Source organism: Lontra canadensis, unplaced genomic scaffold (assembly GCF_010015895.1).
Source record: "Lontra canadensis isolate GAN:19392208 unplaced genomic scaffold, GSC_riverotter_1.0 scaffold3, whole genome shotgun sequence".
NCBI classification, from domain to species: domain Eukaryota; kingdom Metazoa; phylum Chordata; class Mammalia; order Carnivora; family Mustelidae; genus Lontra; species Lontra canadensis.
The window spans coordinates 6,073,411-6,089,460 of record NW_022630997.1 but is presented as its reverse complement, the minus strand read 5'-3'; the positions used below and the strand labels follow the sequence as shown (position 1 = coordinate 6,089,460).

The 16,050-nt window shown below is 41.1% G+C and overlaps 1 protein-coding gene across 1 annotated transcript in view; it reads right to left on the bottom strand.

The window, feature by feature from the left end:
* Positions 1-10,101: 10,101 nt before the first annotated feature.
* CCDC186 (coiled-coil domain containing 186) overlaps positions 10,102-16,050 on the bottom strand; it is a 50,625-nt gene continuing 44,676 nt past the window's right edge. The window contains exons 15-16 of the mRNA XM_032879105.1: positions 14,268-14,487; positions 10,102-13,419 (exon numbers count right to left, since the gene is read on the bottom strand). Coding sequence (XP_032734996.1) covers positions 13,336-13,419; positions 14,268-14,487 — 304 coding nt within the window. The 3' untranslated portion in view covers positions 10,102-13,335. The remainder of the gene's footprint in view (positions 13,420-14,267; positions 14,488-16,050) is intronic.

Below are 16,050 nucleotides of genomic sequence, written 5' to 3'. Positions count from 1 at the left end.
TTAATATGTCAGCAACTGTACTTGGCCTTGAAATCTTGGGTCTATCTGGGCAATATTTTTATTTTACAAAATGGAATGAAATTTAGAAATGATAAACCATACTCCTGTCCTACCCAATGAACATTAAAGCCCAGAGAGCTTTTATAGAATGGGTGCTGGCAAATCAATCAACCAAAGCAGTCAACATAAGAATCTTCTGTGTGTCATCATGATTTTTAGTAGAATATCTGCCAAGGGAGGAAACAAAAAATTTTCAAATATAAAAATATATTTATAAGTAGAATATATAACTTAAAAAATTTAACTTGAAGCAGTCCTAAGACAGTGTGGTTTTCTACTGTGTATTAAAATGTGATGACAAGGGGTACCTGGGTGGCTCAGTGGGTTAAATCCTCTGCCTTCAGCTCAGGTCATGATCCCAGGATCCTGGGATCAAGCCCCACATCGGGCTCTCTGCTCACCGGGGAGCCTGCTTCCCCCCTTCTCTCTGCCTGCCTCTCTGCCTGCTTGTGATCTCTGTCTGTCAAATAAATAAAATATTTAAAAAATAAATAAAGTAAAATAAAATAAAATGTGGTGATAAAACTGTTTCCTTTCAGTTAAAATGTGGCCAATTATCAAAAGGCAGTCCACCACCAGGACAGGTCTTTGTCTTTGTGGAAGCCAGAGTCTACTTCCATATCCTCCTAGCTAAGAAACTGTCAAGGAGTGGAAAGCTTTCCTAGAGACTCTAATACATGCAAGGAATACATGCCATTTTTGTATATTATAATAATCTAGATGTGGTTTTCTTTTTCAGTTACCTGTAGAGTAAATTGTACCTTAGGCTACACAACTTGATCTGAACTACCCAGAGAGAATGTGACCAGTACAGAGATTTATTGTGATCTTGTTTATGGGCCCGTGTTACTTTTTCCTTGGCATTGTGTAGTTGGTCTTCCAACTGCTTAGATGAGTAGTAGCTAAGAGAACACTGAATAATTTATAATTCACTCACTTTCTTGACAAGTGGTGGTGGTGTGTTCTTTTCTGTTTCCTCACTGTGCTGGGACAGAGGATCTTGTTGAGGAGGGAGTTTGGTGTCCAGGCTGAGAGCATGCACCCCAGCATGGGGCCTGGGTGCAAATTCAGGCTCTGCCGCTGGTTAGCTCAGTGACCTCGAGACTGTTGCTTAAACTTACTTAGCTTGTTCCTCTCTAAAATAGTTTTTTTGTTGTTGTTTTTTGTTTTTTGTTTTGCATGAATGAAATAAGTTAACAAACGTAAGTTATCTAAAACAGTAACTGATTTAGGAGTGGCGTCTGCTATTCTCATGAATACAGCCACGAGTTAGCACGTTGGAGGGGTAGCATTTGGCTCTGCCCTTGCGTAAACCCTCGGAAAACGTAGGTAAGTGTGAAATTGTTCTAGTCCGTTGTCAGGGGTGTTCGGTTGCTAGTGTTGTCATATTTATTGATTTTATTAAAACTGACCTGTTCAGGGCACCTGGGTGGCTCAGTCTATGGGTGTCGGACTCCTGATTTCAGCTCCAAGTTGTGAGGTCCAGCCCTGTGTCTAACTGGCGCTGGAGCCTGCTTGGGATCTCTCTCTCCTTCTCCCTCTGTCCCCCCCTCCAACCTCTCTCACACCTGCTCTCTCTCTATATAAAAACAAACAAACAAAAAACTAAAATTGACCTGTTCAAGGCCACGATTAATACCTCCGAAGCTCTGATCTCACAGGAGCCTTCTAGGGTAGCGCAGGAGCCCTGGGCTCTGTAAGGCGCCCGTGGGATCGGCTCGGTTTGACCTGCCTGATCCGTGTCTTCTCAACGTGCCAAGTTCGGTCGGACTCCAGTCTAGGCCATTTCTTGGAGACGTCACCCTTGCTAAGCACCAAGATTTCCCTCAACACGTTTCCGTTTGGCTCACATGCTTCCTAGGTTTACCCAGACTCTGGTCCTTTCCCCGCATGGTCCTTAAAATAGCGGTGGGGTGGAAGGATGCTTGGGGGCAGGTTGTCAGAGACCAGATTTCCTATCGGGGCCCTGGGCTGCCTTTCACGGTTCCCTAGGTCCCCACAGTCTAGACCCAAGTCACTTTAGTGTCGTCTTGTGTGTTACCGTATTCACATTCTATCCTCCTTTTTCCTACTCCCCACTCCAGTGCCACTGAGGCTGCGGAAAACACCGAGCATGACAGCTCACAGCTCCCTGGCACGCCATCTCCGTAGCTGAAAGCAACCCAAGCCAGCACTCTGTTTGACATCAGGTGACAACTGGTTTCCAACTAAGAAAAAACCAATTCCTCTCTTTGGGGTAAAAATATTTTGAAATAATTCCTCAACTTGTTTTGAAATTACCCTTAGCCTGAATGTATTGCTTCATGCTCGTGTTTTAATCTTTACTAAATTGTCCACCGTTGGTGTTCCCAGTATCTAGAACAGTGCCAGGTGCACTTGACAAATATTTGTTGAATGAATTGAAGTGCAGTGGGCACGATTACGTAAGGTTGGAAATATGAGGTTGTTGGAAAAGAGATGAAAAATGACATCAAGGATCCCCTGATACGAAGAGGGTTCGCTGAACTCGAGCCACAGAGTTTACTCACTCCTTCACTCACACATGTATTCATTTAATAAACACATACAGTACTTACTTTTATCCTGCTCTTGCTGTGTCTCTGTCAAATAAATAAATTAAATCTTTTTAAAAAAAACTATGAGGGGCTCCTGGGTGGTTAAGTGGGTTAAGCCTCTGCCTTTGGCTCAGGTCAAGATCTCAGGGTCCTGGGACCGAGTCCCGCATCGGGCTCTCTGCTCAGCAGGGAGCCTGCTTCCCTCTCTCTCTCTGCCTGCCTCTCTGTCTACTTGTGATCTCTGTCTGTCAAATAAATAAATAAAATCTTTAAAAACAAATAAAAAAAAAACCCCTATGAAATAATCAGTTACACATTTCTTCCCACATACCCGGAGAGATCTATACACCTCTTGTTTTTCAAACTTCATTTCAATTCCTAAGATCTGATTATTCAGCCCTAAAGAGAGAAAGTATTGGCTACATTAGTACTATGTATAAATCACCTATAAAAGTGCTTGGCAGGGGCGCCTGGGTGGCTCAGTGGGTTAAGCCTCTGCCTTTAGCTCGGGTCATGATCTCAGGGTCCTGGAATCATGCCCCGCATCGGGCTCTCTGCTCAGTTGGGAGCCTGCTACCCCCTCTCTCTCTCTGCCTGCTTGTGATCTCTCTCTCTCTCTCTGTCAAATAAATAAATAAAATCTTAAAAAAAAAAAATCAGAGTGACTCAGTCGGTTGAGCATCCAACTCTTGACCCAAGCTCCAAAAAAAAAAAAAAAAGAGTGCTTGGCAAATATTAAGCACAGTGAGCTATAAGCTTGATTATGCTGATCTTTCCACACTGTATACATGTATTGAAACATCAAGCTGTACACCTTAAATATATACAATTTTTATATGTTGACATCTCCAGTTGTTTAAAAAAATAAAACTGATATATGAGCATAAAAATAAGAAAGGATCTCTGTTTTGAAGACAGGCCAACCTGGGATTAAGTCCCCCCCAGGCTTCATCCCCAGTAAGTCCTGGGTGGACCTCTGAATCTAGAGGGATTGCTGCTTTTTGTTGGAGCCCCAGAGACCAGTCTAACCCCCTTTACCTGGCAATTCTTTAGCTCTCTGCCAGACACAGTGCTCTTATCTCCCTGGAATCCTCCCTTTTCCAAATTAGAAAGACCTTATTCTTCTTAATCATTTCTTAAGAACACGGTTTGCAGAGTCTTCCTCCATTGGGTCGCCCACTCTGATTAGCTCACACATTTCAGCGTCCCCTTTAAAAAAATAATGTCTTTACTTGGGGCGCCTGGGTGGCTCAGTCGGTTGTGTCTGCCTTGGGCTCAGGTCATGATCTCAGGGTCCTGGGATCCAGCCCCATGTGTCAGGCTCCCTGCTCAGCATGGAGTCTCCCTTTCCCTCTGCCCCTCCCCCCAACTCGTACTCGCTCTGCCTCAAATAAATAAAATCTTTTTAAAAAACTAAGCCTGTGCAAAATAAATATTTGCTAGAATGTAGAGCAAGTGAGACTCTTATGCATAGCTAGTGGGTGTACAAATGGTACAACCACATTGGGAAAGTTGGATAGTTTCTACTAAAAATAGCCATGTGTGTATCTTGTGACTCAATTATTCTAGTGCCCGGCATATGTGCACTAAATATACATCCATTTGCTTTGCCACAGACGTGTACAAGCTTATCATTGCAGCTTTGTTCCTAGGATCCCCAGACTGGAAACTTCCCCAAAGCTCATCAATATTAGACTGGATACATTGTGACATACCCACACAGTGAAATACTATACAGCAAAGGGAATAAATGGCCTAGACCTACACCCAACAACTCCGATGATCCTTTAAACAGGATGTTGACTCAGAATACCTCCTACAGCAGCACCTCTGTGTTAAGTCCCGGAAAGTGAGGTAAAGGAAATCAATGCTATTAGAAGTTAGGACTGCCATTCTTCCAGGATGGCTAATCACTGGGGTATGAGGAGGGGTTTAGGGTGAATCAATCCTGATCCAATCAGGGCAAAGCAAACACTGGGTGTTGATTACACAGCTGTGTTTGGTTTCTAGCAATTTATCAAGTTGTATACTTAGGCTATGAGCACGTTTCGGAAAGTATCATTACTAAACCACAAGAAAAGAGATTCCTGTTGTTGTTAATATGATGACTAGTCAATATACTAATATGGATGGGACCCCAACTGGTGGCCTTCCACTGAAGCAACTTTTCTGGCAAACTCAGTTCTCAGTTTATTGTGTGTGGCATTCAAGGTCATTCACAGACCTTCCTAAGGTCCCTTCCATTCCTGTGGGTCTTACCATTGCTTGATAAATGTTTAGCATGATAGAGGTTGGCAATGCAAAATAGATTCCATCTTTCTGTGCCAAGCACATGGTCCAGATCGAGTTCGAGCAAAACAGAACCACAAGCTATTCCTTCTACACGTTTTCTGTTACCATCTCTGAGACACCTAGTGTCCCCAAGCAGAAAGGCGTGGTGCCTTCTTCCATCCGGATTCTCTAGCTTTCCTTCCAGATGCTGCGACCTATCCATGAAGGCCCTTCTCGAACGATGCCGTCCTTTCCAGCATGAAGCCGGTCCTCTTGCACCAGCCTCTGTGTGGTCTCAGATGCTGGTCTCTTGCCACCTCCTTCCCTTACACTCCCATGGAGCTTTGCCCATAAATAATGGTACTGGATGTATTTTTAGATGACGGAGAAGAAATGCTGTCTTTGCTCTGTTAAACATTAAGTTTCTGAGTATCAAAGGTCAACCTCTCGCCATTGGGCTTTTTCAGGAGATTGTAAGTTGTATTTCGCTCTTACCTTCAGGCCGGGTCCAGTCAGGAGAGAGAAAAAGCACAGTAGTTTTGGCCAGAGTTTAATACAAAGAATTATTAACTGTGATGAAAGCAATTAAAGAAAATTCTAGGTGGTACACTGGGACTGAGGGAGAGTAACTGAAGAAGCACAACCCTGGGAGGGGTTCAGACCTTGTTGGGGAAGTTGTGGTTCAGCCCACCGGCTAGCAGAGATGTTCAGTGGTTTGGCCCGCCAGGAGCTGGTCTGCAGTCCTGCGCCAGCAGTAGTAATTACGGTAATCTCCGCAGTTCCGGCAGGGAAGCCGGCAGGGAAGCCGCCAGCCAGCGGCCAGTGGTGGGCACCGGCACTGGCCACGCTGTGGGACTCTCTGGACAAGTGACTGTGTGTAGCCATGTGGGGGCTTCAGTTTCCGTATGGAAAAGGCCACGGAAAGGTTATCGCCAAGAGCTGTAAGATTGCAGAGGGATGGCTGGGGCCGTCTTCACTGGGCATCCTCCCAAGTCTGAAACCCAGCCTCTGCCCGAAACTTCCAGAAGCCTCTTTCTCCTGTAACGTGCCTCCATCGTCCTCTCCTAAGGAAGCCTGTCACTATGCTCAGTCAAAAGGACAGAAGGGTAAAGCGATTTTCTCGGAGCAGGTATTAAAGGATGCATTGGGATCCGAGAGGCAATAAATAATAATAAAAAATAATCCACATGTCTTCCACCTCAGACTTCCTGAATGCATTTGGTTCCAAAGATGTACTGAAGCAGGAGGGGTGTGTGGATTCAGTTCCCTGGGGCTGAGGTACCATCAGGGCAGCAAGGCTTGGAACAGCAAGGACGAGGCTTACTAACAGGTGACTTTGGGTAACTCAAATTCCACCGGCGGGCCTTTTCCCTGATTTTGTAGGAGGGGCCGCATGGGGTGGGTGGTTTGCCACCCAGGCTACAGCGAGCTGAGAAAAACAAAGACAGTGTGTTTCAAAGAGCTACACTCATTTAATTTAAAAGTTTGGACTTTTCAACTTTTTTTTACTGGTAAAATGTCTTTTATGATATTATGCTAGGAAGTGCTCACGATTTTTGATCCTCACTTAGCAAAATAGAAGCCAAGAAGGTCAAAATTTTGTTTTGGAAACTTTACTAGTCCATGGACTCTGAAAGTCTGGTCAGTCTGGGACTGCATATTCTGTCTCGAAGCCCTCTTCCGTCTCTAGAATCTGTGCTTCTGAAAGGCCTGCCCGTTGTTCCTGCTCATTGCCTACATGTAAAAAAGGCAGAAGAAAGTGGAAAGGAGTTCCCTTCGTCAGCAGCAAATTCGGGTCCATCCCAGATTATTAGCACGATCCCTGCACAACAAGGACTGATGAATACACGAAGCATTTCCTATGTTACAGATATTTTGTAAACCGTAGGGCAACCGTGAAAACATTTTAAAATGAGGCATAACTGAGAAGCCAACTGCAGAGATATAATTGCGTCATACAAAAAACTCGGTTAATCCAAAGGCAGGCAGAACATCTAGGAAAGGATGAAAAGAAATGACTTTGCCTGTGTCTTGCGGAGCGTCACGGCCTAGTCTTAGTGTCGCTGAACTGCCTGAGTTCTATCAAAACACAGATCACCTGCTTTGGGAATACGTGAGCTAGCTAGCCTGCTTTGAAAGCACTACAAAACCTCAACAAGAGTGACCTCTGGGGGCGCCTGATGGCTCAGCTGGTTCAGCGTCTGCCTTCGGCTCGGGTCATGATCCCGGGGGGCCTGGGATCCAGTTGAGGGTCAGACTCCATGGCCAGCTGGGGGTCTGCTGAAGTTTTTCTCTCTCCCCCTGCTTCTCCCGCTCCTATTCCCACCAATGCAGCCTCTCTCTCTCTCTCACAAAAATAAAATCTTAAAAAAAAATGAAATAAAATCATCAGTGGTGTTTGCACTTGACATCTTGGGCTTTGAGCGCATGAGGTCCCAGTATCAGCTAGGAGGTCGAACACTGTGAAACTGGATCACCCGGTTTCTCAGGAGGCGCCGGGGGCTGCAGCACAGGCAACGTCATCCCAGCACAGAGCCCGGCCGCGGGGCTTTCTGCCTCAGCAGTGTTTGAAAGTTGGTGCCTTGGAGCTTAGAAGACACCGAACCTCATAAAAGTAAAAGTAAAGAAAGAAGGTAAACATTTCTGGCAAGTACTCAAAGCCCCTTTTACCCATAAATTTTGAATAAAGTATTCCTTATTTAAAGTAGGATATTTATTTATATTTTTGAGAGAGCAAGAACGTGTAAGCCAAAGGGGGGGGGGCGTGGGTACAGAGGGAGAGAGAGAATCCCAAGCAGGCTCCATGCCCAGTGCACAGCCCAACATGGGGCTTGATCTCATGACCCTAAGATCACAACCCGAGCCAAAAATAGAGTCAGATGCTTTCCCAGCTGAGCCATCCAGGCACCCCTAAAATAAGATTTCGAAGATAAAGTGAGCTCTGAATCCCAATCAGGATGCCGGAAACGGTCTTTCTGGCCTGCTTGTCCCGCAGGGTCTCCCACCAACCTGGTCCCAAATTCACACAGTAACAATACACAAAATTCAGCAGCACCCTTCATTGGCACAGGCTCCTGGGGACCTGGTTTTTGGGAAGATGGGATCTAAGGGGGCTCTGGTGGAAGAATAAACACTGAGGGTGTTTCTCCCATGGGGAGGGCAGAACAGCTCAAACCTGCAGCAAGGGCAGCCGCTGTGATGGGCATTTGCAAGTGTCTCACCTAGTTAGAGCTCATAAAAAGAGCCCAAGAAATAACAGGTCGTGTGGCAAGTTTAACTGGTATTTCCTGGGACCAGCAAAGTGGGAGGCTGCTAAAAACATAGACACACACACTGCCCTTGGGCCTTTATTAAAGACAAAGACCATATAGTGAAATGCTGTGGAAAACCACTCCTGTATTTAATATATTCCCCAAGTTAATGCAACTAGCAGTCAACTATCGGTATATCTTAAGTTTTTTTTTTTTTTTTATTTCAGTGGATCCTAAATGAACAATTGAACTTTTTCTGCAATGTGTTAATGGCAGAGAGTTCTCTCCGGAGTATAACATCCTATCCCTCTTCCGGAAGTGGAGCTAGGGGCTGATAGTCTATCTGGCAAACAGCATGGCCTTTGGGCAACTGAAAAAGAAAAGAAGGCTGAAAATTCCTCAGAAATAGCATACTTCTTAATTCCATGCTTAAAAAAAAAAAAAAAAAGAATTAAGTCTCTTACGTATAGTGTAGGAATTAACGTTTCATCTCTACAGAGGCAGGAACATCAAGCCTGGTCACATTGTTCTCAAAGAGAATCATTAAAAACCACATTGGCCCTCATCAACCACAGGCATCCTCTTAAGCTCCTGGTCCTAATGAAGTATGTACTCCTTCTACATTCATTGCAGCAGAGTTTTTAAGAAAAAAAAACAGACATGGATGTTAAATTCAGTGGAATAGTCTTTCTAATCTCATGCCTGAGGGTCCTACTGACCAGTTAAGAACAACAAACCAAAACAAAAAAAAATCACCACAGCCAGTATCTCTTTCCCTCACTCACTCCCTTCCTGCATGCATTCCTTTCCTTGCAGACAAATCCGTAGGCTACCGGGAAGCAGATTCTTGAGGACCTCACAGAAGCTTCCCCTATTCTATTATTTCTACCCTTATTCCAAGGTTCCTATTTTAGGAGATTCTTTCTAGTAGTGAAGTCATGAAGGTACGTGGCATAATTTCAGTGTACCCGAACTGTGAGAGAAACGGAAAACAACACAGCATGATGTGAAATATCTATACAAGTTAACTTCATGAAATTAATGCCATTCCGATATCTTTTTATTGAACATATTAGATCTTTATTATTATGGCTAGATAATTTGGGCAAGTGAGTACATAGGTTTGTGGAACACGTGAATATATCACTGGCTTATCAAGTTAAATGGGAAATTTTCACACGCGCATGTGAAAATGTCTATGTGAAAACAGGCATGTGAAAATCTGCCTTTTGTAAAAGGCCAAATTTTGTTACCAATAATTAAAACACAAATTTGAAATAGAACGTGGCATTCAATTTAAATCTGCTTACTATTGTTCAATGACTTCTAATAATAATTGGTATAATAAAGATAACTGTGGAAAGCAAAAATTCCTACTGTGGTTTAAAAATGAAAATTCAAGCCATCTGAGGTGGCCTTGCCAACAGTCTGGAGAATCAGTCTGTTTAGCAAGTGGTGTATGTAAATAAATAATCAAAGATGCTACTAAAATACAACTTGGTAAACAGGCATTACCTATTTAATAAGTACAATATATACATAGAATTCTCTTGAAAAGCTTCATTTTATACAGAAACATATTTACAAAATGAACAGTGTAATCAAAGATTATCTGTACAACGCACATGCACACACACGCACACGTGTGTGTGTGTGTGTGTGTGTATGGACTGTTGGAAGATAAACAAGTTTCATCATTGTAGTCAAAATGGACAGCCATATGCGTTTTAAAAAAGGATTCCATCCCAGAAAATAACATCTTTATTATACAATTATATTTTTATCTTCCTGAAAATTCTTCATGTTTGGATACTTTTTCAAATATTTTCTCTTGTTCAGAGCCTTGAAAAATTTCAGGTTCCTAGTGCCACCAACTGGTGTTAAAAATTAACAATCTTAGTGTCAAAAAAAGATTATTTTGTTTTAAAAAAAGGATATTGAAAAACAGCCTACTAGAGTCAACATTCATAAGGCAAATTTACCATACTGAGTAGCAACATGATAGATAAAAAATATTTTCACCACAGTAGCATATATAACATTTACAATATTAATGGTTTTTAATGTTTTGGTTTCTTTCTACCAGTAAATCTTGGTCTAAATCTGTATGAAAAAACTCTTTAGAAAATAATATACTGGTAAAACAAAGTTTAGGAATACACACTAAAACATGATTAATCTCTATGAGCATCAAGTAGGCATTAACAGTTTACTAAAATGGCAAAAATCAAATAACTTTTGATGGTCTTTGGATTTTTTTTTTTTTTCTTAAAGAATAATTAAACATCAAACTCTGACAGTTAGGGAATGTGTAGACCATCGTGAAAACAGTAATCTGCTCTCAGCATACCCCAGAGCAAGGATTCATTTCCCAGAGTTCATGCCACAGTGAGATTTCTGGGCCATCACCTGCACAAGTGGATTGGCCTTCTTCCCCCAGCAGCTGGCTTCGAGCTACAGAGGCTCCAAGAGCTGCTCCTACTGCCTCCCCACCACTGTCACTAGACCACAGCACCAGGAGGACAGCAACTGCTCTGATTTGCTCACCAAGAAAATCACAGTACCCGGATGCTGCCTGGCAATAGCAGGTTTTCAATACATGTGTTTTTTTAAATGAATAAATTACATGGCGGTAGCCTGATAGAACTTAATTCAAGACAAATCACTTTAAATGGTGATGACAACAGAAAGTTAAAAAAGAAAGCAAAACACCAAAGTTCAAACCCATTTCTTTGCTCAAACCCACTATTTTCATTCCTTAACACTTAGCAGGCTAAAGTTTGAAGTGTATGGGAAAAAAGGGAGTCACAGTAAGAATTCACTTCAAAATTAAAACCTAGAAAAGCATACAGAGATGTACACACACAAAAAATAATTTCCTGCTCAAAGAAACCAAAATAGTGCTAACCAAAACAACCTCTGATGTGTACAACTAATAATGAACATATAAATTTTGCCCCTGATCTCAGGTTTATCCAGACCATTTTCCTCTTCCAGACACCCATTCTTCTCTCCATATATTCAATATATTAAGAGTAGAAGACCCTCTAAATCCTTACATTAGGAGCTTTTTGTGAACTGGTATAAAGATCTGATATATGCACATCTTTGTACATTACTTTGCTCAATTCTAATCCATACACAAAAAGATATGGTAGAAACTGAAGAACAAAAGGAAAATAAAAGCATTTTCTTCAAAAATTTCCATAGCTCGAAAAATAACAGCAAGTCAGAATATTTTTTATAATAGCTTTCCTCTAAAGTAGTGCCACCATTTGAGTTCTCCAAATGAATGGTGGTGGCACAAATGTTAATATTGGAATGTTTCACTTTTGTATGTAATAAAATGTATTTATTTTTAAAAAGTGTATAGACATAGGACACTATAGATCTGATCCCTATTTGGTCTCCATTCACACATTTTTGTGTCTTGGAGGAAAAAAACAAATATTGTAGTATATGAACCTCTATCACAGAAGTTACGAAATTTAGTTATGTTGGCTACTCTAAGTAGTCTTTATGAATATCAGTGGTATGTCTAGAAAAATGGGAAGGTAATTCAAATTTTATTGCACTTACCCTCTTACTTTATTTTGATAAATTGTTGGTAAAAAGAACAAGACACTTTATGGTAAAACTAACACTGCTTACGCTATTTTAAAAGGATGTTTTTGGACTTAGACCTTCATTCTGAAAAGATTTTGGTTTTGAATGGCAAAACATAACTCGATATACAGAAAAGATAAGATGCTGCATTGAAACCTTAGTAAAAATTTTGTAAATGATCGTTTTAAACAATGATTAAAAAAAATGTTAAAGCACATTAAAGGGATATTGCCACCACGAGCCCAACTTTTAGAGCCATACAATTCTTTAAAGGTTTTTAAACCATCATCCCAAAGCTTACTTCTCTAGAGAGAAAAAAGGATGCAAAAACCTAAAACAAAAGTGACAACTGGGGCAACATCTGCGTATTAGCCAAGGTATCCTATTACAGAAATGGTCTGAATATAATGAAATGTGAAAAACCACACTCAGAAATGATGGTAAGTGACAAATTACAAGAGGAAGGAACAAAATCCAATGATGTAGAAATACTGATACTATGGCAACATTTAAGTGCACGTCTTAAATAATTATTGTAAAAATCCACCAGGATACACAAACTTGGCTCTAAAATTCCTTTGGTTACAGGGATCTAATTATTTTACATTTTAAATAAATATACTGAAACATATCACTTTGGGAACTGTAAGATCCCTCCATTGGAATATATAATTGTATCAATGGTAAAGAATGGTATTCAAATGAAATGATTAACACAGCCATATGCTGGATTCTCTTAGGAACTGGTTCTTCATAAATATCTTAAACATTTATCTTTATACTTGATGTCACTAAAACTAAAGTATTTCAGTTTCAAAAGAATTCATCATTCATCTTTCTATTCTAATGACTAATCTCTTTCACATTTTAAAATACAACTGAAGTCCACAAATCTAAGTGAGCATGTTATTTAAAATCATATTTTGTGTAACTGAAAAATAAAAAAAAACCTCAACATTAACTCAAGCAGTTTGATTCGGAAAAAAATGTACCTCGCACAGATAAAGAAACCTGACAGAGGCATACGATGTCTGATCACTGCTAGCTACCAAGAGCTGGATCTCCTATTAGCTTCCATGAAAATTAAGAGATTTAAGGACTCAATGGCATCCCTAAAATACAACCAAATGTTATCCTGGAATGTAAAACAAAATTTTAATCACTTCAAGTTTTCTTCATGTTGGAGAAACAGCATTATTGCTGAATAATTAACGTGTGTCCTTTCATGCATAATTTTAAAAAGCTAAATCATTTTTGACATCATATATTTTCAAAGGAAGAAATATGGAGAAGGGCTTTTCAAAAGCCCTTGTAGTCCTGTTCAGCACTTCGTAGGACTATCCACGATTTCAGCTGTTCTGATTCAGTGACAGGCTGTCCCTATACAAACACAAATTCCATCAAAGCTTATTCTCTTACAGTATACACAGCAATGCATTCGTATTGTAAAAGGATACTTTTTTTATACAGATGAAGCAAAACAATTTTTTACTGGCTGACACACAAAGCAGGGAAAAAGTTTCCAACAATACTGGGCAGTGGCACCTGTTCCTTATGTGGCTTTTGTCTGTTTAGTGACCAAGAGCTGTGTGTTAGGTTTTCTTCGTCCTCTGTTCTAGTTCACGCTGGTGTTTAATAAGACGTTCTATTTCTGTTCCAAGTGTTTGCAGATTTTCCTTTACCAATTAGAAAAAGGGGAAAAGAAAACAACTATTAAGTATCGTAAGTCTATGGATTCAGTTTGAACTGTTTTTGCTTAAATTTTGACACTGAAGGGGTGAGGATTAGTCTTCAACGTTCTGTGGCATAAACTGGGTGCACGGCAGTTTTCAGTAATAAGACCTGCCCATTCTGGAATCTCTTTACCGAAGCTATGGCAAATTTTAGTGCACAGATTTGTTACTAGATTTACAACTTTATTTCTAACCCTCAAGGCCCAAACATAGCACAAATAGAATAGTCGGGGTTGGGTAAAAGCTGCAAGAAGTCAAGCTGGAAAATACATTAGAAAATGAATGGGTGCCTGGGCGCCTGGGTGGCTCAGTGGGTTAAAGCCTCTGCCTTCGGCTCAGGTCATGATCCCAAGGTCCTGGGACCGAGCCCCACAATCGGGCTCTCTGCTCAGCAGGGAGCCTGCTTCCTCCTCCCTCTCTCTCGGCCTGCCTCTCTGCCTACTTGTGATCTCTGTGTATCAAATAAAATAAAAAATCTTAAAAAAAAAAAGAAAAAAAGAAAAAAGAAAATGAATGTCTTAATCTTAAAATAGTCTCAGCAATCGATTATAACTAACTATACACATCAAAGGCCACCCACTGCAAAATAAACAACTGTCCAATAGCTAAGCTGCTTTTTTGCTTTCTTCCTTTCCTTAGTAGCTAAAGAAAAACACAAAAATTTTATCTCCAGGTAAAATGGCTACCTCGCATTACAGAACCAGTCCATTTACAGGCTGGCTCACACTAGGAGGGGCACCGTTATGCCATGCTTACCTACTGGCTGGTAAGTAAATGAGAAATACAGATACCTTCAGAGTAATATTTTTTAGTAACATATCCTCCAGAACAGCCTGTAATTTTCTGTTGATCTCCAAAGAGAGGTCCAGGGTTAATCCACTATCCGCTGGATGGGATGTATATAAGGATGCCATAATTCCACCCCGTCTACTTAAATGGACTTTGTTAAAATCAGATGCCTCTGAAGAAAGTGTGCCTGATTCTTCCCGTAAAATGTAGCTCTGAATTATTCTGCAAAATAAAATGACACTGTCAGTTATATACTTGCAGAATTAAAAACATTAAAATTTACATGTCAACTAATCATAAGCATGAAGATGATTAGCATAAAACAAGTACCTATTAGGTTAATAACAGTAATATGTTAGAAAATAATTTTTCTTATTCACATGGTATCTTTTTTTTAAAAGATTTTATTTGAGAGAGCGTGTGCCCATGAGCAGAGGGGAGGGGCAGAAGGAAAGGAAGAAGCAGACTCGCTGGTGTGCAGGGAGCCCCACTCAGGGCTCTATCTCAGGACTCTGGGATCATGACCTGAGGTGAAGGCAGGCACTTAACTGATTGAATCACCTAGGTGCTCCCAGATGATGTCTTAATCTCATTTTTGTTCAACATAGTATTTACATTAAAGATACACAAACATTGATTTTCTAGTTCTTTCCTTATTACTTTAATCAAAATATTTAAAAAAAAATTTTTTAAAGATTTTATTTATTTGACAGAGAGAGCACAAGCTGGGGGGAGCTGTAGGCAGAGGGAGAGGGAGAAGCAGGCTCCCCACAGAGCATGGAGCCTGAAGCGGGGCAGATCCCAGGACCACCATCCCAGCCAACAGCAGACACCCAACCAACTGAGCCACCCAGGCGCTCCTAATCAAAATATTTTTTAGTAATTTCTTTATTTATTATTTCTTTATTCCATTTGTTAATATCTTCTACTTTCTTGTTACTAAACTTAGAACTTCATTCATTTTCCTAGAAGATTCATTTTAGACACAGAGCGCATGCACACGCATGTGTGTACGAGCAGGCGATATAGGAGAGGGTGAGGCGGCACAGGGCTCAATCTCAGGACACTGAGATCATGACCTGAGCTGAAATCACCAGACACTTAACTGACTGAGCCACCCAGGCACCCCCTCTTTTTCTTTTAAAAGTCATGGGCCAACTTTTCTTTAAGCCTAAAATTATTTCAAAATAAAAATTATGGGTAAAAAGTTGCAATATATAAAAAATACCTCTTAAAAGAATACGGTATTTGTAAAAGGAATTTTGCACAGCAATTTTGTTTTGCTTGTTTTTCTTTTTACCAGGTGAGGAAAGAAGTCCCAAGGCCCAGAGAGCCCAGCTCTCAGGAAGGAAGAGCAAGCTATTGGAGGAATGAGGAAGAAAGGTTATAGGCCACAGGGTCAGGATGGAGAACCCGCAGGTGAGATGAACAAAAAAACCATGTCAGAGGCCAGTTAGCAGGGGGACAAAACAGAAAACAAAACTGCATGAAAATGTATCTCATAAATGTAACTGAGAAGAAGTAAGGTTTCATGTATAGTACCAGAACAAAGAACAGTAGAGCAAATTAAACCTGTACGGGACACACCGCACAGCAGATTCCAGGCTGTGCTGACCAGGCATCCCGCCCACCCCACGGGAGGCCAGCACCATCCCACTCGGGGGCCAGGACGCCCTAGGTTCAGAAGGTCACCGTTCAAAAGGCCAGTTATTAGCTTGAGGCCCCTGGTGCCCAACTACTGGAAGCTTGAGAATCCAGCTTTTGATTTTAGGTCACACTGACCTG